This window comes from Carassius gibelio, chromosome B7 (genome assembly GCF_023724105.1).
Source record: "Carassius gibelio isolate Cgi1373 ecotype wild population from Czech Republic chromosome B7, carGib1.2-hapl.c, whole genome shotgun sequence".
Taxonomy (NCBI): Eukaryota; Metazoa; Chordata; class Actinopteri; order Cypriniformes; family Cyprinidae; genus Carassius; species Carassius gibelio.
Genome location: NC_068402.1, coordinates 5142273 through 5167470, shown reverse-complemented (window position 1 = coordinate 5167470; position 25198 = coordinate 5142273). Strand labels below are relative to the sequence as shown.

Here is a 25198-nt window from a genome sequence, read left to right as displayed (position 1 = left end):
CTCCAGACACACAACATACTCTTACACTGCAACACAAAGTGACTCCAACCACTGTCAACATGTAAACAGCATGGATGCCAGCAGGATTTCATCTGAGGGGGTACATGCACAGAAGGGATATTTGCACTAAAAAGTATATGCTAGTTTTAACAGTCCAACTAGGAAGAGTTTTTTTCATTTTCTACAATATATCACTATTATGCACGTTTTTAAAGACTTTAGACTATTCAGACCAAACGTTCAATGAGAGCAACAGTACACCTTAGCACAATGAAAGAGTCTCTAGTTTACGTTTTAAACTTTTTAAAACCAAAATTTCAAAAAGCAATGAAAAATTCATCCATCTACAGAAGATGTCCATATAGGAAAACAACTGTGAAGCAAATGACAGTTATTCAAACATAGTTTTTTGTTTCAATCGTAGATTAATATCCAGTTCATCCAGCAGTTTGTTCTAAAGTAACTTGACTGAGAAATTGCTTTAGATAATTCTAAAAGAAAGCAGTGCAAATTAATGCAAATCAATTCAGACCATTCTGCATGTTTGGCCAGTTCAGTGAAAAGAAAGAACTGACCCAACTTAATTATTTTATAATTATAGGAATATTTCACCCCAAAATGTTCTGAATATCTACTCACCCTCAGGCCACAAAGGATGTAAAGGTGTCTGAATCATAATTGGAACATATTTGGAGAAGGTTTGCTTTACATCACTTGTTTTTCAGTGGATCCTCTGCAGTGAATGGGTGCCGTCAGAATGAGAGTTTAAACAGCTGATAAAAACATCACAATAATTTGTTAAAATCCCGCAGCTTATTGCTATAGAAGATATTAATTGATGGACTTTGGCTGGTTTTTCTCTCACATAAACACAGATCAAATGTTTTTATCAGCTGTTTGGACTCTCATTCCGACAGCACCCATTCACTGCAGAGGATCCATGAGTGAACAAGTGAAGTAATGCTAAATTTCTCCAAATCTGTTTTGATGTAGAAATCACATAATGGATGGCATGTTTGGGTGAATGTCAGTAGATGAGCTCATGGTAGGTACACTGCATACAGCCTTATCTGCAGGCGCCACTGTATGCACTGCAATGTCTCCTAGTAACATGTCTGTTAAGTTTAAAGATTTCATCTAACCTCGGCTCTGACACAGGAAGGTCCCTGTTCTCTTTCTCTCTCTCCTGCTTCACCTCATCTCTCTTTAATTTCTCTCACTGTAGCTTACTCATCTTCCTGGACAGACTTACCCAAGCAGATCAGGGACTCCAGAAGAGCAAGGGCTAAGCTGGCTGTGCTGTCCCGGCCCCAGGATCACTCTCTCGGGGAGCCAGATCACTCATCCAGGCTGTTATTGATGGGGTAGGCTTAATGCTAATGGCACTAATGACTCGAGACTGCCATCAACAACGCAGACAGATGATACACCTTTTAATCTTTTAATGCCTGCCCCAATCAATGAAGGCCACAGCCGTATCACTTCATACCGGTTAAACGGTGTACAAACCATGCCATAAATTAAGAATTTACATATTAGTTTTGCATCGCAGGACTTAGCATTTGTTGACTTTTATTGCTGCTGCTGTGGTAGAAGGGAAAGCTCAGCTGTGCATGACTGGGGAAAAATGACTTTACTGTAAAGTAGTGTTTTGTAGAAGTGCTTGTAATATGGCTTTGGCTTATAGTGCTGCGTCCAATATACTTAGTGCATCCAAAAATTAAATAAATAAGCAAAACAAGTAAAAATGTAATATCTTAAGCCAATAAAACTGTTTGCAAGGTGGGTTTACAAGGCTATAAGGCTTTTAATGTTTCGATGAGCGTATTAATCAGCTTCCATTTTACGGAGCGCTTTATTCATTTAAATTCTCCAGAGTGGAAACCTCTCAAAGAAACATAAAACGAAACAGAATAACTGTGTTATTAAATGGCCAAAGCACTGTATCCTTATCCAACCCCTGTCCCATAATTACATGAGCGACTGGGCCAGAGATATTAAAAGTAGCTGTGATATTGGAACCGTCAGGCCATTTAAGCGCAGACGCTAATTAAGGGCCGCTGGAAAATGTGTGGGAGCCCGACTGATTTCTCATCCTCTCAGCAATGGTTCTTTCAGCCAATACCGCACATAAACACAAACTGTTAGTTTCGTCCCTTCGCAAATGAATTATTGAGAAATAAAAGGAACGAGTGGGGAAAAAAAGAGAATCCCCTTGCTGCCATTAATCTTAAAAAAAGAGTGTCCCTACACGGCCATGTTTTATTAAAAGCTTTGAGGGTAGTTTTATTTGATTACTTCAGAATGCTCCGGTTCCCCGCGCTGGAAACACTCTGTATTATTTTTACAGACCGACTGTGTTTTGCGGGTAAAAGGGGTTATGAAAGGGCATAGATGGATTCTTTTGAATGGAAACAAAAAAGTGTAAATGCATTGTAGATTTGTCCACATAAGGAACATCAGATGTTTGGTCCTGTTCGTGATGAATGTATAATGTCAAAACGTGTGTGTCGCTGCCGGTTGCTACTGCTTCTACAAGGCCTCGGCGTGCCCTGTGAACGCCAAGCACAATATGTGACAATGTTAAAAAATGAGTAACGTAATTATCCTCCCTGAAAACCACCAGAAGAATGTCATTATTCATTTGCAACTTCTAAAACTTTTAGAGGGCCCCAGATGTTGTGTTCTGGCCATGACATAAGGCTTTCATAACCCTCTTGACTTTTATAAGCCTGTGTGAAACAGAACCCTGCATGTGAGCTTGTTTCCGCACATGTGTGTGAGCGTCCATCCGTTTCAATGTATGGTCTTCATATATCATGTGCATTGTGAACATAAAGCGTGCTGTGCTGCTGTTTCAGAGACTCTGAGGCCTGAGGCTGTGCAATGAGAGCACATTATTTTTGCTCAAGCTCTCATTAGCTTCACCGCTGATTCTATTCCAGTCAAATTCATTCAGATCCATTGTATGGCGTGTCTCCCCTGCTGAGAGCTCACACTACATATAGAGTGCTACAGTGATGTATTTTGTAGACTAACCCTGTTTTCCTCAACAAAACCCCAATAGGATTTTTCCATTTGTTTTAGGATTATTACAGAAAATAAGCTATGTGTCCAAAAATCAGCAAGGGTATTTATTTATTTATTTTTTGACGTTACTCAAAACTCCTAAATGAGTGAATTTCTATTGGAATAACTCGCGAAAGTTGCGAATGGAATTTCACATGCAAAATTTTGCTGAGCAACAGTAAATGTGACAGCGCCATTTTGTTTATCATGGTAACCTTCAACAATGAAACATAATTTTGAAGTCTAAATCCATTGGCTATAGCTATAGATAATAGTTAAATGTAGGCTTTAAATGAACTACACAAAGGCTGCATGACCATTAAGCGTCTGACAACTCTTTTAATTAAAAAAAAAATTCCCTGAAAGTTTAAGTTCGAAATACAATTAGGCTGTGGAAGCAAACTAGTGAGTATGATTTTATTTGTTCTGTGTGATGACAACTAATGTCCCCCAAAACCTTTGTAGTCCCATTTAGCTACTTGTTAGCATCAACCTTTTTCAAGACAATTAAAAGCTTTAAAAATCGTAAAGGTGTATAATTGATGTATTTTGTCTTAAAATTAAACATGAAAATATCTTAAGCTAATGTTAACCACAGACCATATTTCAAGCGTTTAAACAAAAAACCCATTCAAAAACCCCAACGACTTTAGGACGATGAAGAAGTGCTTAATCTGAAAATTAAGAAAAATATGTCATACCTTGCAATTCTCTCTCTCTCTCTCTCTCTTTCCATTTATTATTTGTTGTCCATAATAGCAACCACTGAAACCTGTTGCTTTTAAATTCATGACAAAAAATAAATAAAAATGATCATAACTTTTTTGCCTCCCATTTATTATTTCAGGCCTATTTTATTTTTTCCACTGCTCAAAAGGATGATATTTTTGTGCTAAAGGTGCATTAGCTCATAATTTAATATACCGCAGAAGACAATCCAGCGAGCAATGCAAAGTTGTTTGCCATAGCATTACAGGGAGTGTTTCAGGTCCCAGTGGGGAAATTTCCTTTTGACTTGCACTCAGATTCTCGGAGGGACTCTGTCAAGCCATATATCTCAGTGGAGTGTGCTTTGGGGTGAGAGAGAGAAATGTAGAGAGTGTATGCCTATGTGTGTGTCTGTGTCTATAATCAAAAAGTAGAATGCATTATGGGTGGAGGTTGAATGAGTGCGAGTGACATTATCAGAGACTGAAAGTGCACCTTCTTCTTCATCCAACGGGTTTAATCTTTAATCTCCCATTTTTAAATAAAAGATTGTAGACCCGAGCAATGAACTTCAACTCCCATTGCTTCCTTTTGTCAAAGTCCTGCTCCTCACCATTTTGATGCTGAAAAAAGGGGATTTGTGCACCATCTGAGTTGTTATACTTACATAGAGAGAGTGAATGGAGGCTCACAGATCGGCTCCCCAGGGTCAGAGGACTTGTACAAATCCTACAGTTTGTCCATTTGCACTCAGAGCCATTTCAAGAGTGGTAAGATAAGAGATATAAATGACAAACAAATATTTGGGCTTTTAAAAGATGTGTGGGGCAGTGCTTGAACTTTGAGGAATCCACAAAAGCTGTTTTGGGGTCTATTCAAATATACATGTCTATATCAGTGCATTCAGCCATTGATTCAGCCGGATTTTTTCCAGTTACTTGTGGAAAGGAGTTTGAAGTGTACATACAGCTGAGTTTTATAAAATAGACCTTCAGCTAAATTGCCCTTTTTTCTTTTAAACAGTAGATACAACCAGCATGTCTTTTTTTCACCTATATTCTATATTTCAGTAGTTTAATGCATCCTTGAATTCAGTAAGGCACTAGCGTGTCACCTTAGCTCCATAAAGAAGAAGAAAAAGAATGTCCCCCTGGAGACAAGGCCATGTGTGACACTGGAGTATTAAATTAAACATAATATATAAGCATACTGCCGTTCCAGTAGGTTTTTATTTAACACACATCTGCTGGAGGTGAAACATGAAAAAAAATCCCTCTCGAGACATTTTCTGACCCAAAACACAAATGTTTTTTTTTTTTATTCCTCAAAAATATTTGCATTACAGTAGTTATTCAATATTTTCAAACGATGTTTTGCGTTTTCATTTACAGCGTCAATTAAATACTTAAGACTGTATGGTTATAGGCGCGTTTGCACAGAATGATCACTGTATGACATCAAAGTACCGCGAGAGCGATTCGAATGCATTGGATCCGTGTGCTGTCTAATCGATCTCGCGATACTTTAATGTCGTTCAATGATCATTCTGTGCAGCGCTGCTTCTGAAGGCGCCTATCCAGCCTCTAGCGCCGTTTCCATGGAGACGCGTCCACAGAGTTACCACGAGCAGCAGTGTCTGCTGTTTGCTGCATGAAACAGTTGGGAAACGTTGACTTTAAGCACTTTTGGTTATTTATATAGTGCTATATTTAACTTCACACGGTGAAAGACGCCGTCAGAGGAAGTATTTCAGAGGTGAGAGTGATATTTTGCTTGTTTATTTGAAACTCAGCTCTAAACTGTCGAAATAAGACACCGGCTGTTTTCAAAACAAACGGTTGTTAACGTTACTTGGGAGTTTAACAGTAACGTGACTTACTTAACTTAAACTACGTACTTATTTGGCTATTTAATGTTTTATTTTGAACGTGTTTCGGGAGAGCTAGTGCAATTTTACTGTTCTAACGGCTTAACTGATATAAAATAACTCAATCAGACGACATCAATCCGTAAATGAATAATGAAGATAACGTAGACGATAATCTCACAGGATCAGATTTAGGTCTTTAGAAGCTTATAATTGTATTCAATAAAGAGACCAAATTCCCGAAGTCCTTTATAATCTGCCTGTTGCCTCCCACAGTCTTGGTTTTGTCATTTCATCTGATGCAGTGTGGCTCACAGACTTATTTTAACTGATCAAACTCACCTGGTGCCTTTCAAACTTCATCTGATCTGACGGGATCCGCGGTTTTAAATGTTTTCCATTACACACAGACTCCCTGTCATACCTTTTCATGCTTTTGTATTGCCTCCAAACTGTCTGCTTTATTATACAGCACTCAACAAAACTGACAAGTTGGGAACTGAATCAAAGCTTCAATGAAGAAGGAGGGTCTGCTGGTGTTGACAACTAAATGTGGAAATGGAGGGGAGACATCAGCTTGGAAAAGATAAATAGTTTATGAGCTAGATATTTTTGCTCTCGCTTCCTGACTGAGGCAGATCCAGCGAGGCAGATTTATCCATATCGTCTGTCTAGGAAGAGAGTAGGAGAGAAGGCAATATTTTGGTGCTTGGAGACTTGTAGCACGCCTATGCGAAAAGGTTCTTTTCCCGTCTCTGATGTTCAAAATGTCTGCTTGTTTCAGCCTCGGTTTTTCCTCGCTTTTATTTACTTTGACCAAGAACTGCATCTGGGGAAATCACAGAGCTCTTAGACAACTGATGAGGCATCATTAAGATGTTGAGCACATAATTTAACTGAACCTTTTCAACTGTCAAGTCTGTATGTGCACATTTATTTGTGTGTAGTTTTGGGTTTTTAAAAATGTTTTTAAAGGACATATTTCATGCTTAACAAGGATGTCTTCATGTGTTAAAAATACTGTAAATTGTGAAAAAGTAATATTGTTAAATATTATTACAATTCAAAACACATTTTTTCTATTGTAAGATACTTTTAAAATGTCATTTAATCCTGTGATAGCAAATCTGAATTTTCGGCAGCCATTATTTCAGTCTTCAGTGTCACATAATCCATCAAAAATATTCTAATATGCAGATTTCATACTCATGAAACATGAATTATTATTATCAGTGCAGAAAACAGTTGTGCTGCTTAAATTTTTCATATTTCTATGAAAACTGCCCCCCACCCCATTTTGTTCATGAGGTTGCAAGGTGGTTTGAAAGCGGTATTATTATTGAAACCCATATATAAACATATTTTAGCAAACACCACTGAAAAAAGAGTATGTGGTTATTGCATGACTGCCTATATTTTTGCATTATTCTTACTGAAAGGTAAGCATACCCACAGAGGTATCAGTCTCTCAGGATGGCTGACCGAGGGACCCCCCAGCCTGCCCGCTCATCTTCCAGCATGTCCATGCAGTCTGATTCAGAGAAGGATCACTCCAAGAGCAAACTCATTTCCTCCACACCGGTCCCAAGTGACGTCTCCCTAGAAGTGCCAGAGGTTCCAGGTATGAAACAAGCTGCTTTGAGTTTTTAGTGTTTGCCTCACACTTGTAAATACTGTACAAGCAGCTCTCTGATCTGCCGGTTATTTACATTATGCTAAAAAATGCATCGCGTTTGACGTCATTATGTATTTAAAATGGTGCCAGCATAACGATATAGTGGTTCAGAGTTATTAAATATTGAAAACTGTGACAGAAAGCTCCTTTACTGCCACTCAACACTTACATCTAATGCACTCACACTTATTTTCCTTTTTTCTACTTGCTACTTTTATTTTTGTAAAGCCAACAAGAAGTGCAAATGGGCTGCAAATGGATTAGTAGCACTACCCTAATCTAATCGTAGGACCTCTGCATCTGTGACCATTGTGTATTTTTGTGGTTACCTTTAACACTTGCTTTTTTGTATTCACATTTTGGTTTTCTTGCACTTTTTGCTTGATATGTTTTTACTTATTCATTTCTTGATCAGTTGTGTTTTGGGCACCATGTAAAACAAAGTTATTGCAGGAAAACCATAATATTATTTTACTGCCCTTTCCAGTAAAGGTCAGCTAGACCTGAACTGTGGTGCAGAATGCTTTCTAATCTGAACTGAGCTGGTTGTTCAAATTATTCTTTGCACTGTGTGTTTGTGTGTATGTTTTTTTTCTCAGTTGAGAAAGAGAAGCCTGTCTCAAAGGTGGATGTTTCAGCAGAGGAAGCAGATTCCTACACGCAACGGCTGGTAATTCACTCATACATGCTAAATTACCAGCCTTTAGGCACAGACACTGATAAATCACCTCACAATGATTGGGATTCTTATCTGATTATAATCTGCAATTTATAATTTTTCCCTCGCTTGAGTCTCGTGCCTGCGGTCCTGGCTTACTAATCAGTGCTTTCATATCGGCGTTATTGAGTTCTTCTAATGATGTGAGTGAATATTTCATCCGCTCTCCACATGCTCTGTGGGCTTAAAGGTCTTGTTTGGGCCCTGTTCACGTCTTAGACCTCATCATCGATCACACAAATCGGAAGACGGCAGCAAGTTAGTGCGAGAAACATCGTTAAATTCCACCCAATGGTCTTCAAAATAGAGGAAGAAGAGAAGCATATTGTTGAACTGTAATTTCCGTTACAGGCTCATGCATACGCATGACGAGGTTTTTGGCTTAAACAAGATAGATAACCTCTGGTCACAAATGATGGCTGATGCAAATAGCATGGGAGGAAGAAATGACTGAGAAAGTGAGGGGCGAGTGGGCAGAGCCAGTCAGCGGACTTACAGCATCTCTGTCCTTTCATCAATGAGGTTAATAGAATTAATTACAGCCCTCTGGCTGCAAAAAGGCAATGGCATTTACATGCAGTGGCTCAGTGTGTCCGCCCCTGCTGGGAGACCCTGTAGAAAAAGCAGCTGCTGAGCTGGTTGTAATGCTATTTGTTATAGTAATGCACATTCACTGACATTAGCCCTTTAGACAAATATCAATATGTTTATGGTAGTTATGTGGTGCTTTTAGCACAGAGTCAAGATTAATTATTAATGTGATGTGTTATGCCACACAACTTCTGAGAGGATGATGGAGGTTTTAAATGGGAGTTTTCAATCCAGTTTGACATGCAAAATACTGTCTCACCATATAATTCGATGTTACGCCATATCGTGATTTATCCAGTTTGGCCAGTCTTTTAAAGGGGGGGTGAAATGCTCGTTTTCACTCAATATCCTGTTAATCTTGAGTACCTATAGAGTAGAACTGCATCCTTCATAACTCCAAAAAGTATTTAGTTTTATTATATTCATAAGAGAAAGATAGTCTGTACCGATTTTTCCCGGAAAAACACGAGCGCCTGGAGGCTTGACGTGTGGGCGGAGCTAAAGAATCACGAGCGCCCAAGTATAGGTCTCTGCAGGAAAGTAATGGGAGTTACGAGATCAAGGTGTTTTTACACTATGATACCTGATTAGTTGATGTAATAGTGACGTTAGGTTTAGGGGTGGGGTTGGGTAAGGGGGATCATTTAGATTGCATGATTCAGAAACACCCAGCAGTTTCAAAACACCCACATGGTGATAAACGCTCCCTTTTGCTCTGCAGAGACCTAAGTCTCCGAGCGCCAGTTGCGTTGAGAAGCTGTGACAGCTGTGAAGGCTGAAACTGAACGAGAGCAGCAGCAGCAACGACTCGCTCCGAGCGGGGCTCGAACCCGGGTCTCCGATGGGAGGCGGACGCACTAACAAGGAGGCAGAGATATTTGAAGCAGTTTTACTCACCGCCTGTGGTTCCAACACACAATCGTGACCCTTTTTCGTTGGGATTGCATCATCCTTAAGAAATAAACCATACGCAAATCCGTCGTCAAACTGGGCCTTGTTTGTAAAACAAGCATTTTAGAAATGCAGGGAGCCACAGAGCCATACTCGAAAAAAACTTTCCGAAACTTGTGACAAACCGGAAGGAGTATTTTTGGAACAGAAATACTCCTACAAACGTACAACTTAATTTTTGAAACTTTGTCCATGTTTAGCATGGGAATCCAACTCTTTAACAGTGTAAAAAACTCAGTATGCATGAAATTGCATTTCACCCCCCCTTTAATTCAAATCAGCTCATACCCTTTTTTCAAATAAATGCTGTTCTTTTTTTTAATTTTCCGTTAATCAAAGGGTGTTTTCAGACCTGGCCCATTGTTTCGGAACCTGGCGCATTTCCCCCCTTAGCTCGTTCATTTTGGCATGTGTGAATCATGCTTGGATCCGAGCCAAAACAATCGACTCAATTGACTCGAGTGTAAACGAACTCTGAAGCGGTTTGGTTGTAGTAAGAAAGCAATCTGATCCAACGGACCAACGAACCAGACTATATCATAATGTATAATGAATAATTACGTAAGTTCCAGGAAACCCATTAACTTTGTTGTTTTGCTAATACTTCAAAATGAACCTGTTAATTTCTGTGGGTGAGCACGTCTTCGCCATTCAAAATCAAAGTGCACTTTTTCAATTTATAATGTCGTATTATTGCTCTTCTTCCTAGTAGGTGCATTTTAAAAATGTTTTCCCGATGAATCCTGCACTCCTGCTCAAAATGATTAATTAATATAATGACAGCTACAAAAAAAAACAAACAATAAGCCCACATAGCTGTTTGTCGTTCTATATCCTGATGGATGACAGCCGTGACAGCTAAGTGGAATCCTGCAAAAATTATCCGTGGACCTTTGACCAATGAGAGAACAGTTTACTTGTGCCTGACTTCTATTAACAAATTTGGTCCGTTTAAAAACTTTGCTTTGTGAAAGCGAACCAAGCCAAGAATAAAAAGCAACATTGTAATAATTTTAATCCCCGTTTCGGAACAAAGCAATCGATCTACAGGTGTGACAATGAAGACTGGAGTAATGGCTGCTTAAAATTTATCTTCGCCACCACACAAAATTTTAATTATATTTTAAAACATATCCAAGAGTAAGAGTCTTTTAAAAATCTAACTGACCCCAATCCTTTGAATGATTGTTTAAACAAAATACAAATATATAGTTATTTAAAATACTTATAATACAATAGATTGGTTATAATGAACTGCTCTTTTTTTCCACCAGAGAGAAGCATTTAAACAGCGTTTAGTTTTGAGTGGTGTATCAAAGGAGTCCTGGACAGAGGAAAGTGAGCGTGCCTTGGATAAATTCATCTCAGACTCTTCTGTCAGGCTTCTCGTTGTCTACCATGACCCTTTCACCAGCCTACGCGTGGACTACGCCATACCAGCTCAGGTATGCTGCAGCTCTATATTGAGAATTGACATTTAACATCCCAATCAGAGCCTTTTGTGTCACACAATCTCATAAAAACTGAAGATTATTCAACAGTTGAGTGTGCTCGTTTTTATAGTGATATTTTGAGCTTCAATTTAATCAAGGAACATGCAGGGGTTTCTCAATAATTTTATTCTTCATGCGTTGTATTCATTTCTAATGCATCTGGTGAATATACCAGGATACCAAAGATCTCATTGTTAAACTGTGTGTGATGACTTTGGGTGATCAATTAGCACTCAAAAATATGAATTACCAACATGTCCTCTTTCCCGCTTATCCATCTTCCACCACACACTCTCTCTCTCTCTCTCTCTCTCTTTCTCTCTCTCTCTCTCTCTCTCTCTCCCCCCAGGTGGTTGAGCACATGTCCTACTTCATTCGGGCAGAGGACAGTATAATCACAGAGGAGAGTTTTAGGAGCACGGTGCAGTTTGGTTCTGTAAGGGGAGGGGCCATAGAGGGTCTCCTCAGGCTGATGAATGGTGTTCACACCCCTCAGGTCACCCTCAGCACTGCCTGGCCAGAGACCGCCAAAAACAACTACTCTGTAGAATTACACCGCTTCCTCAGCAAACTTACAGGTAATGACAGAAAGTCACAGTGCCATCTAGTGTCGACCCTCCTCAGACAGTAACAGTAACCTTCTGTATTTACTTGTATGTTATTTTTTTGTGACTTTACAGTTGACACAACCTGAAGTATGCATTAATAACAGTTGAAAAGGGGCCATATAGGGTGTCTTGGCGGTTTTAAAATCGTGTACATTGGGGAATTTTTTTTCAAAAACTTGTTTTCTCATAAATTGTAAATTTCACAAAGAATTTTGAAGAGAAACAATTAACAAATTGAATTAAACACAACTTTTTTAAGTAGAAAGCCTGAAAGATTATTTTCTTATAATACATACTCCAGTAATCTTTATCTACAGTTTTGAAAAATCATTTATTACAGTGCATGTATAGTAAGGAGCTGCCTGAAGTACATACAGTCTTTGATTAATGTCTCAAACTCTTATAAAAGTTACTTTTTGTAACACATTTTGTGCAAAATATTATTTTTCCTTAAAACAAAAATAATGAAAGTAGAGCGCTGCAGCCTGGGTGCTTTATTATTTACATGCTCACTGAAGTGCACTGACCTCTCATTTACTACCACTTTCTCTTTCAATTCACATTCACTGTGTTATTGATCCTTCATTTCATCCACACTGCAGTCAGCGACTTTCTTCATATATGTTTCTTTCACATTAAGCTCAACCCAAGCACTACTGACCTGAGATCACATTTACATTTTGTATTTTGATTTGCTCTCCTTCAGCTAAACAGGCGTAGCTGATTCAGAATCAGTGCTTTTGTGTTTTTTTTTTTTTTTTTTGCAATCTGACTGAGCTTCTCCTCCGTCAGCCATTCAGAGGTAATCACCAGGCACAGTGGAGCACTGTGATGGTTCAATTATTATGCTCATCAGTCCAATCAGCACACCCACATCACCCAGAGCAGCACGACTCTGACTAAACAGAAATAACACAGCCACCAATCACAGGCTCTTCTTACATGGGGAAAGGCAGTGCTGCAGTGCTCCTGGGTAATCAGAAACCCGTTCGACAATTTTAACAATTCGCCTTTTGGTTCTCCTCTTTTAGCACATAATTCTGTAGATCATGTTTGATGCGGTAAGACTGGGTGCCAAGAAATACATTTTTGAAGTTATTAAAGATGTATGGAAAAATGGTTCAATAAATTTGCCATACCGCAAATTTACCTTGTATCTGTTTTAATTAAGCTAACAAATAACAGTGAGGTCACAACGTGCTCTTAAGTGATGTATTCAGCTGCTTAAAATGGTGTAACTCAGAGGGAATTCAGGTTACAATTGAAAGAAGTGAGTAAGGCGCCACAGGTATATTGATGTTAGCCATGCCTTTTCCAAAAATAACATCACAGGCTCAGTTCATTCTTACTCCGTGAGGTAAAGCCTTGCCAATTCGTCTCTCATTTACCAAAGCTGAAGAATTTGGTCTGGAATTTGTACTGAATAAATATAGACACTGTATACCCACTCCTACACAAAAACGCCACATATGCTAAATGATTAGACACACAAGTACACACACACATGCACATTATTTCTCATCTCAGCAAGCTGACTCATTCGCTTTCTGGCTATATTTTATTTTATTTATTTTTTGATGTCTCATTATTTTCCCTCTGGTGTATCCCGTTTGCTTGTCTTTGTTCTCGCTGTAAAGGCCAATCGAATGCTGTCATTGTGTTCTTCCACTCTTTTTATTTCTGTGTCTCATAACTGCCGTCACAGAGTGAAGCAGCTTGTCGAATTTGTACACATTGGCCTTGTTCCTTTTAATCTTTTCATCTCTCAATATGCTACACACTTTCTGAATCTCGCTCTTTCTTCTGTCTCCCTCCATCAGACTTCTCCTTCCAAAGATTTTATGTGACAGACCTCTATTATCTTTTATCTGCCTTTCACTCTTTAAATGCTTGTTAAAGTGGCTGCAGCAAGAATTGTTTCGATGTCCAGCATGGAAGGAGCAGTGGATACTGTAGAAACCACAAAGAAGTTGTAAAAAACGTTTGTGATGGTTGACACGTGCCACACAGGCATAAGAGCATAGCAGTAAACTTTTATTGTGTTTCCCTTTTATGCTCTTGTGTTGATTCATTTCACCAACATGCAAAGCACTACAATATGGGATAGCTTTGCTGTGTGTAGCAGTAAGAATGAGATGTGATGATGTGCTGTGCTGTACTATGGATGACTTGCACTGATCGGATTACTGATGTTACTATTGTTTTTGTTTTTCACAGACAGCAGATTTAAACTGTTGGGCAGCACTGTGCTGTACGTCCCTCTGGAGGCTCTGCAGCACCGCCCAGAGGAGGCTGTCACCAACAAGAGTCTGGTGCAACGACTAGAGAGTAAGACCGTGGTCGTGTCTATGGGTGCTTGTGTGTGTAAATGGGTGTGTAAATATTTTTGATTCGAGTGGACTGTGTGGAATGAACAGTGTGAAAAGTACATAAGTTGCCATATGCAGGAAATTACATCTACCGTGACAGTCCGTGGCTAGAGCCTGTGAGTGTGATTTACACAGTAACCACAGCTGAAGGGCAAAAATAAAGGGCTAATTCAATTCAATACTGCCATGCTGCTCTAAGACAGTTAAAGGAGTCTTTATTCAATTTGGTGGTCCTGGAGGGGTCCAGGGTTAAAGGGACGTACTTGGGGCATTTGGAGGTGTTGGACAAAAAGACATTTTAGAAGCTAACTTGAGCAAAAAAAAACAAAAAAACAGGACATGGTATGAATGATACTACACTCAGGGTCTTTTACAACAGGCAGCAGAGCAGAGACTGTTTGTCTTCCAAATGATTTTATTAAATTTCCACTGCCTTAAAGTCAACAAGAGGTTGGAAGGTGCCCTTTCTTTATACAGGCTTTGTTTAAAGCCGAGCTCAGACTACAGGAGTTTTAACATCATAACCGATTTTGAAGTCTGGTAGCAGCACACACATAAGGAGAATCTTTGCAGATTATCTTCCCTCAAATATTAAACATGCGCACAGTACAAGATTTGAACATCGTGACTCATCACACACTGCAAATTATCATGCCAGAGGAAGATGATTTTTTTTGTGTGCTAGTAGCTTTCTGCACTCAAAACTGAGGCGATTTCACTCCAGCGCTTCTCTTTCTCCTTACAGTTGTGATAAGTTTTCGACAAATTATACAGACTGTCGTGTTACTACACAATGTCAAGAAACAGTTTCCTCTGTCTCTACTATCCAACGAAGACATTCATCAGCTGTTTTGTGCATTGGCTGTGAAAGTACTGACGTAATCATATAGCCATCATCATGCCGATTTAAATCCTACATATCAAACATGATGGATGATAATCAGGGCTGCCCCGATTTGTGTGCGAGCAGATCGGGAGGTGCAAGATTCGATCTGTGAATGCCTCACACTACCAAATCATCCACGCCGAACATTGGGTCAGATCGAGGTGCTCATCAAGATGTTTGCTCCGATTCTCGGGAGGGGGAAATCGTGGCTAAATCGGGCTAAAAATACTGTAGTGTGAGCCAGGATTAATAGATATTAATATATACCGTTCAAAAGTCTGTGAGATTTTTCTGTCTGTGAAGTTTTTAAAAGACTATCATGCTCACCAAAGATTCTTTTATTTGATCAAAAATATTTGATCAATATTTTGAAATATTATTACTGAATATTATATTAGGGAACTAAATGCTTATTGTGAAAATTTTATCTTTTGAAAGTTCAAAAGAATTTCCTTTTAGTCTTGTTTTATTATTAAACTGCCATTTTTATTTATTCAATGGCTCCTTGCTTTGTAAAAGTTTAAATATTAAAAACAACAACAACAAACAAAGTCTTACTGACCACAAATTAGAATATAATTTCTGTTTGTATTGTTTTTGTAGTCCTTTGTCAAACTTTAATGACTTGCTCTGGCTGTTAGATGAGTTTTTGGGTCATGTTGTCAGGTATAGGCATTGATTTACTGTAGGCTATTGCTGTATGTAATGCAGAGGCACTGCAAAATTTAGCTGTTAGTTGATAGGATAGTTCACCCAAAAATGAAAATTCTGTCATTAAATACTAACCCCGTGTCGTTCCAAACCTGTAAGGCATAACGTTCATCTTCTGCTCCTGAAACGCCATCGAATCTCAGTTTAGAGGCATCTTTTTAAGGACATGGACGCTGAAGGTCAAGTTCACCCTCAAGAGCATCTCATCACATCACATCCCATGCTTGTTTTCAAATCTACTGCTATTTTGCATTTTGGCCGTGACCAGCTTATATTAACCAGCATTAAATTACTGTTAAAGAGAGTTCACCCCAAAAATGAAAATTCTGTCATTAATTACCCACCCTCATTTTGTTCCAAACCCGTAATAGCCTTGTTTGTCTTCAGAACACAAATTAATATATTTTGGATGAAATCTGAGAGCTTTCTGACCTTGCATAGACACCAACAGAACTACCACGTTCAAGGCCCAGAAACATAGAAAGATAGCAGAATTTCCATCTTTGGGTGAACTATCCCTAAATAGTCATTTAATTGTGGTTAATATAAGCTGGTCACAGCCAAAATACCCAATAGCAGTAGATTTGAAAATTAGCATTACCAGTGGGATGCATTGAGATGTTCTTGAGGGTGAACTTGACCTTCATCCATGTCCTCAAAAAGATGCCTCTGAAGTGAGTTTCGAGGGAGTTTTTGGGAGCAGAGTAGTCATCCACAGCCACATCACACTCCATTATGGGATGGAATACACACTTTTTAATATTCTAGAATTGTCAAGTAGTTTACATTTTAAATAGTCAAATACTGGATGATAGAAGTGTACTACACCATTTGTAGTTAGCCAATTAGCCAAAATGTAATGGAATATTTAATGTATTTAATAAAAGATCATGCAAGGGTGTGTAGAATTTTTTGAATAATGGTTTAATTTTTATTTTTTTTTGCTGAATTCTGTGGCCAGAAATTCAGTGCCGAATTGCTGGTTTGAATAAATAGAAAATATAGCTCCTCACAAACCCCTTTTTCTCTCTTTCTGTCTACCAGTGGTGATGATCCACTGGACACGTCAAATAAAAGCAGTGCTGAGCGCTCAACCTGTGAGTGACATAGGAGACACCTCGGGCCTCCTGGAGGAGATCTCTTTCTGGAAGAGCCGCTGTGCTGATCTGGACAGCATTAGTAAGCAGCTGCAGAAACCTGGAGTCTGTCATATACAGGCGATTCTGCAGCTCTACACGTCAACCTACATCCCACCCTTCTGTAAACTAGCCAAGCAGATCCAGGTAGAGCTGAGCATCTACATGTGTGTGTGTGTGTGTCCATGGGTGTGTGAAAATATGTGTGGGGCTACATGGCAGGAATTGAGCCGAGGTTTAATGGGCTGAACAAGAACATTCTCTGTCTGTTGATGATTTATATGCGGCTTCTGAACGGCTTCTCCTCACCCCTCGGAAATGAGGCCGTCTCACATTCGGGCTTTGCTATTACGAGTTGACCTGGCTTCTCATTTCAACGGGAGATGGAGCATGTCTGTCAGCTCTACTTCAGCACTTAGTGTCCCACCCTTGTTGCCCCTTAACACTGATTTTGGATCAGTTTCTGGTTGTTCTTATAATGACTCAATATTGAGGAAGCTAGTCCTGCATCAGTGTGGAGGACACCTGTCCTTTTTTTCTGATTGTTATGCCTCCAGCTTCATACTGTGCAAAACTGCAAGGATAGAGCAACTGCCGTCCTTCATTTCATACAATCTCCAAAGCCTCTAAAAAAATCAATGTGACCAGAGTGAAATAATTAAGCATCAGGCCTATTTGACCTTCAGGGGCACCCATGGCTGCTTGTAATAATGGTGTTGTAGAGTCAGCTGTGTGCCTGATCGCTGCCCCGTAACAGCCATTGTGTATGGCGGCAGTCAACAAAGGGTGTTGATCCAAGAACAAGTCCCACTGGGCTAAAACCCTTTAAGCTTATTCGGATGTCACTGAAGTTAACCTTAACGGTGCCAAACTGACTTTAGATGAGTGAAATCAGGGCAAAGTGAAGGTGTTGTTCTCAATGATGTGACCTGGTTTAGGTAGTGCTAAATTTGTGAGAAGCATGTTCATCAAATCCTGTATTTTACAGTAAACGAATGTTTATCTCAAATTTTTTTATAACAAAATTCAAGAATGTTTATCTAAATTCTATCTATCTGTCTGTCTGTCTGCCTAAGGATATAGTTAACATTCTTTATTTTGGTCATATCTATTTTCCAACACTGAAGTAAAATAGATTTTTGTTTTTCTCCAGGATAGTACTTTGCAGGCTCAGTCAAACGTCTCCTTCCTGTCCCTACTGAAAGAGCCATGTGAGGAGCTGGCTCAGCTGAAACCTCGTGAGATTGCACCCAAACTAGCTCACATCCTTAACCTCATCCGTGTGATATGGATCAACTCCAGCTACTACAACACCCGTGACAGGATCACTGCTCTATTATGCAAGGTAACTAATTTTTAATTCAGGAATGCTAATATTGTTTGTTTGTTCAGAGACACACAACGCATGACTCCAAACTGGCAGGAACTAACAATATTTAGTTCGAAGTTACTCAATATTAACTTGTTGTTTATTGTATTAAAAGCTCGCAATTGCTCATGTGATAATGTTAAAATGCTATATTTTGGATATGTAATCCTGTTTTAGTATTATTGCATCGTATGTACCTTCTACAAATGCAAATCCCCTGTGCAGAATGATTGAGTAAAGTGATACATTATAAGATAGGTTACCCTTTTATGATATCATCGAGTGAATTGATTTTCAGTGCCCTGACAATGAAGATTGATCAACTGCACCTTTTTGTTGTTATGCACAACCCTTTGTCTAGGCTCACAGATCAATCACTTCATGCATAATTGTGTATGAATCAGCTAAGCTCTCATGCTCAGAGGTTTTCCTACATCCACTCGCACAGACCTGTACAGTCGTATTAGTACCTACTGCCTGGATTCCACATCCCCCTCTTCTGCTTCCTGTACATCAAAGTTCGGATTGCTTTGGGCTCCGCCACATAGATAAGCCATCAGCCGCAGTCGTGTAGCACATGTAACACGTGTTCTTCAGATCAGAGAAGCGGGGCCTTGCGTCTCTACGCCACTCGCTCGCATCGCTTCACTTGCTTTTCATTTCCATCCTTGGCTCCTTGAGAGCATCAGGGAAACCGTTTAACCTTCTGTAATTACGCTCTGACCCTTCCTCTGCTGGAATCACATGGTACCACTACCACTTTGTTTCCCTCTCTTTTTTGTCTGTTTCATTTTTCTTTTTTCCTCTCTTTCATTCTCTTCTTTGAAAAAACACATCAAGGCAAATCGGACTGCTACAAAAACATTTGGTCTAATTGTTTCCTGAGGGGTGAGATTGTGCGCACATGCTGAAATGCCCACATTGAATTCGCAATTGTTTTCCAGGGGGCCTTTATATTCTCTGAGGTCACATATGCACCTTTGACTTGCATGTGCTGAATGAGTTCAAGTCTAGACAATCTTTTCCCGTTTGTTTCAAACTTTAAGGGATAGTTCACCTAGCATTGAAATTCTGTCTGACCTTTTCTTTTCTGTGGAGCACAAAAAAAGAGACCATAAAATATCGATATCCTGTTAAAGTTATATCTAAAAAAATCTATGGTTGCCAGAAATTCACTGTAAAAAGTGACCGTGTTTCCGGGTGTTAGGAGATGCATGTAATTAACAACCATCATTTTATTTTAAAGTGATTATGATAATGTTAACATACCAATCTACTTGAAGAACCAAAATCTGCTTTTTATTATAAAATATAGTTCACCACCACCACCGTAATAATACTATTGGTACAATAAAAAGCCAAATGATGAATCTGAGTTCATTGTAAGATGCATGTCCATTAAACATGGCCAATACTTGCAATACATATTAAACATTATCTAAATGCAACACACCCAAATGTACATTACTGATAGCAAAACTAAGAAGAAACTAAATCATTTACCTAAAATATAATCAATGTAATGTCAAGCAGGGACTAAGTTAAAGTTTTTAACTTTACGTTTTTAACAATTAAAATTTTTATCCGTAGTATTTAGTGTGTTTTAAAATGGATTTCCTATGCAATAAAAGTTAACATGGTACAGTATTGTTTCAAACCCCTTTGAATTTCAATGTGTAGACAAAAACATTTAAAATATTCTTCAGAATTTTATTTTCAATTCAGATTTTAAATTTTGGGGTAAATTACCTTTTTAACACAAGCTCTCCTGGACATTGCAGCACCAACCCTCAACCAAAAAAAACAGATATACTGTGTTTAGAACCATTCTTTTAAGCCTCGGATAATACACGGGTAATGGGTCCCAGCAATTGTTCCCGTATTATTCCCGGATCGTTCATTCACACCGAATGTTGATCTGCCTCCAAAACACCCAGTAAAAGAGTTGCACGATAACATGCGTCATCCCTACGACACACCCTTTACAGCATTGGTTCTGGCTTTTGTTCACACAGAGCTCATTCCGGGACTGAACCCGGAAATGTTGCTAGGTCCCCAACCTGTGGTCATTCCCAGAATCAATCCCGGGACTTTTTTTTTTTTTACATGCACACAGAAGGCAATCCGGCAATTTTCCGGGTCCAACGTGTAGTGTGAAAAGGGCTTTAGTCTGCCAGAAAAGTACTTCTGTTCATCTACAATACTGTAATTCTTTACACACTCTTACCCAGTCCAAATACCTGCAGTTCAGTCAATTGAGCTCTCTGCACTTTGTTCTTACCTTGTCAGATACACAGACTATCTATTTTGAAAAGTTCTATTGTGTTAGATCAGTGCTTATGCCATGAAAATGGCTTAAGTTATGTTATAATGATTTTTGAAGTAAACGAAAGTTCTCTTCTCCTACAATGAAAAAGAGCCTTCATCAGTTTACAAGCATTTTTTTCTGCTGGAAAATTGAATTTCTATTTGCCTGAGTGAAAGATTCCTACAACTGATATAGGCTCTCACTGTGGAGGTTTTTATGTTTTTACTGTTATTCTACGAAATAACGTTGCCATTTTTCTCATGGCAGTTTCACCGTGCCATGAATGTGCTGTGAGTTTAAATCACCTGCTAAGGTCCATTAATGCTCACTGACTTGAGTCTTGTACGTAGTTCATAGATTTGGCAGACGGTCCTATAGGGCTGATGGGGGATCAACTTCCCTGACCAAACGTGAAATGAAACATTTTAGAATAAATTGAGGAAACTGTTCTAAAATCAGAGTTTAATGGTGATTTCTATCAACACCCATAAACAAATACATCTAAATGGTCTGTAAAGTCCACCCAGTGCTTTGTTGTCATTGGCTGCATGCAGTAGCATGTTAGCAGAGCTGTGTTTAATGAAGGGGAAATGGGCCCCGGTATTTGCACTCTTTTTCAGTCGGTTTCTCCCTGTCTAAGAATTAAAATAACATTAAAAAACTGATTATTTCAGCAGGGAAGCATTTTATTGTGCTTAAAGAACTGAGGTAGAGAGAAAAGACATGGAGCAGAACTTGCTTCCTTGATTCGGTTTCCAGTCAGTTTCTAGCTAATAATTTCCAATCAGAGGGCATTTGAGTCACGATGTGTGTGTATGTTTGTGGATTTGTGTGTGTGCACGACCACCTTTTCTTGTCTCTCCCTCAGGGCTTTAGCATTTCTTTTATTTGTTTTTAGTTTGTACCCCCCACCCCACCCCATCCTATTTCTCTGAGCTGGTAGAGCCTACATTGGATTTAATATCATTTTCCAATCAGCCAGCACTAGGGGCCGTGGGCTTTGGACTCTGTTGTGCTTTCGCTTTAATACCAATAGAAAAACAGAGGTAAAGAAAGGGTTCAAATACATAAGGCCTTCAAAAGTATAACTTGTAATAATTGTGCAGGCATTCTGAGACTGATGTGCTCATTGTTATTTTGTACATGGGATTCATGGCTCCATAAGCTGTTTGCTTCCCATTGTCTATTCCCTGATATGAAACACCATCTGCCGGGGTTTCTTAAAGCTCAGTGCCTGTCATCTATTCTTACCTCCTACGTCCACCTAACCCTACTCTCAGCTCCCCAAAGAAAGCCAAAGTTAAGACACACTTCTCTGCTGATTTTCAAGAGCTGCTGTGACAGAAATGGAAGAAACGTCTCTGATTGAACAAGGCCTTAGAAATCTCTTGAGATGCAGGCGTTGGGACATGTGTTGTCTTCATTTACAGAAGCTTCTTTTTTTCACTCTGTAAAGAGAGGAATGAAAAAAATAAATATATTAGGAACTCATAAGCTGTTTAATTCTGTGGCTCTCTTAACCTTTTGCTTAAATGAGAATTTTGAGTCATTTACATATCAATTTAATTTCCTCTTGTTTTGTGCCTCCTTCATTAAAACAGGAATTTGCCTGGCACTGTAATCAGCGTGTAGTACACATTACTGCAGCATGACACACACACACACACACACACACACACACACACACACACACACACACACATCTTTCTTTCACATAAACATTTTTTTCCCTTTCCCACAGATACACATGTAGTCCTTTCTTTCTTTCTTTCTTTCTTTCTTTCTTTCTTTCTTTCTTTCTTTCTTTCTTTCTTTCTCTCTCACACACACACACACACACACACACACACACACAGTTGTTTCAGCACTGTATGGGGTTCTTCTGCCAGATGAAGCTGAGAATGAATGGGAATCGTCATTTCACATCCTCCACTATAAAAATCTTCAGCGATAATTAAACTTTCTTCTTCTTTGTTACCTTCTCTTCATTATTTTTTGCTCGTTTCTTTACAACGATCTCTGTTTTTGTAGAGTGCATAGGTTTGAATGACACCAGGCATAACAGCCAGGGTTTTTACAGGAGAAAATCTTGTCTGATTCATAGCAAATTCTGTACTCAAGGTTAATCTACACCTGAATGCGAAGCACATTATGGCTCACACCTGTCTGTGCTTGCTTTGGTACAGTCAGTGCGGTTCTCTCATCAAACATTCATGTGCAAATCCTCAGTTATAAGGCTGACACAAAGACAGATTCACACTGGTTTATTTACATATCTATACCATGTGTTGTTGTTTATTGCAGATTAGTAATGAGATCATCCGCCTGTGCTGTCGGGAGATTTCTCTGGACAGGATCTTCCAGGGTTATGTGATCTCCAGCAAGCAGATTCTGGATGACTGTATCCGGTGCTGCCTGGCCTGGAAAGAGCTCTACCTACACACCTCCCAGCTCCACCACAAGTACTGTGTCCCTCAATCTTAATTTCTGTCTCTCTCTCTCTCTCTCTGTTCCCTGAAGCGCAGGAACACACCACTTAGAACTGCACTGTGATTGCACTGTATTACAGCAGCACCCATCCACTTTACACACCATAACTCTGTGAGTTACCACGGTCAGCAATGACATATGGAGTGCTGTATCATTTCAAATATAATTAAGCTTCTTCAGTGATTTATCTCAGTTTACACTCTGCTGGGTGCCGTACTGTTTTGTCAGCATCACCACTACTGTTACCACTTTTACCAGAACCACTATTAGTACAAATATTACTGCTACTATTAAACCTGGTATTATCACTGCAGCTGCCATTTTTGCTACTGCCGCTGCCGTTACACCAAGCACTACTACTGTACCACTACTAATCCAAAAATGACCACTACTGCAAATAATATTGTTACTTTGATAACTGATAGTATGTTTCTCTACATTACTAGCACTACTAAATATGACCATTACTATTTTTTTTTACCTTTACCATTTCTACGGTTTCTATGGTTAACTGCATTACTGATACTACTTATATGGAGATACATTTGTCTCAGAATGAATGTATTTTTAAAATATGACTTACAAATTTGCAAGCTCATTTAATGTTTTTAAAAGAAGTCTCTTATGCTCACCAAGGCTGCATTTATGTGATCTGAAATATGGTAAGAAGTGTTAAATTCTAATTTAAAAGAACTGTTTTCCATTAAATGTTTAATAAAATGGACTTTATTCACGTGATGACAAAGTTCATTTTTTTAGCAGCTATTGTTTTCTAGTATTCTATAACACATGATGAAATCATTTTAAAATAGGCTACTGATAGCATGTTTAGGGTTCAGATCGCGCTATACTGCATGTAGAGAATAATACACAGCATTCAATTTTTCTTTTTTTAAGTGGCGTTTATCAGTTTTTGCAAATTGACTCTTTATATATTGTAACAATATAAAAGTCTTTGTTGTGGTATTTGATCATTTTAATCTATCCTAGCTGATTATGAGTAATAATTGATTTCTTTAAAAAGATCTTCCTGTTACAACAGCCTCTGTTTAGCTAGTCTGAATTCTGTTTCATAGTCAGCTAAATGTTTGCTCTCTTCTAGTTCTCTTCTGTCTGAGTCAGCTGTACACAGATAGTTTTCAGCACCTGGTCTTCCTTTCTATACAGTAGCTAATAGAGAGCATGCTTTAAGCCTATATTATTAACTGCCCGCCCTCCTCTCTGTCTTTCAGCTTTATGGCCCTTTCTCTCCCTGTCATTTCCACCATCACTGGCTCTGCCTAACCCACCCACCCATCTCAGCTTCTCCATACAATTCTTGAGCTCACGCTCTCTCCCTTTCGCAATGGAAATGATACTGCTGCTAAATGAGAGTGCCAAAGCTGTTCCGTGATTGCAGCCCTCCTGCTAAAAAGAACAGCATTTTACGATGCGATGACAGAGTTTCTTCTTCAAAGTGATGGCAACTTACTGCCAAATGACAGAGGCTGAACACTGCAGCATCCATTTGAAAGGAGCTCTCTCAGAGTCATCTCCTGGAGTTTTTTATTGCACTTAGGTTTAGGTTTGCGTTTCTTCTTTAGGTGTGGTGAAACTTTGCAATACTGTTTCATCATGTCCCAGCAGAATGCAGCATCTGCTTCGTAGCATTCTGCCGTAAACTATGGCATAACTCATAGTGGCTGTGATTTTGAAAGATGTTAACAGTGTAGCAAATGCTGTATTGTTGAAGCTGAATGTAACTGATTCAGTGGGAGGGATAGTCTGTAGAGAAGAAACATTTATTTCCTAAGCAAGCCTTCCCTACAGGATGCAGCCATTCAGTTGTGGCTTTTAAAAACAGCGAGGGACTCCAGAGGTATTTCGTGGAAAATAATGTGCGGTCAACCAAACACAACACAATGTTCTTAGTGGGTTACACCCTAAGGTCTCTCACTTTCACCCCAACCCTGCAGGTTTTTTGGATTGTATCATATTTTAGTGTAGTGGGCCTGCTGGTTGTTTATGACTGTTGGCTTCATTTGTTGTGATAAAAGCAAAGAGTTTGTTTTGCCCCCGCAGACACAGGGATCTTCGATCGTTCAGTCGAGTAGCTGAGCCCACTCTCAAAAATACAGCCGATGTTCAGATAGCAAAAAGAATACAGTGTTCCACCTCTCTTACAACACTGTACAAGGGTTCTTACTATAGATGCAGTAAATACGGTTAAATAACTAACTACCAGATGTACCAGAAAATTGCAGAATTAT

General features: G+C 39.1%; 1 protein-coding gene across 1 annotated transcript in view; it reads left to right on the top strand.

Annotated features, from left to right (window-relative positions):
• Positions 1-5398: 5398 nt before the first annotated feature.
• dnah2 (dynein, axonemal, heavy chain 2) overlaps positions 5399-25198 on the top strand; it is a 130388-nt gene continuing 110588 nt past the window's right edge. Inside the window, exons 1-9 of the mRNA XM_052562068.1 lie at positions 5399-5532; positions 7084-7265; positions 7919-7989; positions 10854-11024; positions 11422-11650; positions 13898-14008; positions 16691-16929; positions 17936-18127; positions 22764-22921. Of these exons, the coding sequence (XP_052418028.1) occupies positions 7118-7265; positions 7919-7989; positions 10854-11024; positions 11422-11650; positions 13898-14008; positions 16691-16929; positions 17936-18127; positions 22764-22921 (1319 nt within the window). The 5' untranslated portion in view covers positions 5399-5532; positions 7084-7117. The remainder of the gene's footprint in view (positions 5533-7083; positions 7266-7918; positions 7990-10853; positions 11025-11421; positions 11651-13897; positions 14009-16690; positions 16930-17935; positions 18128-22763; positions 22922-25198) is intronic.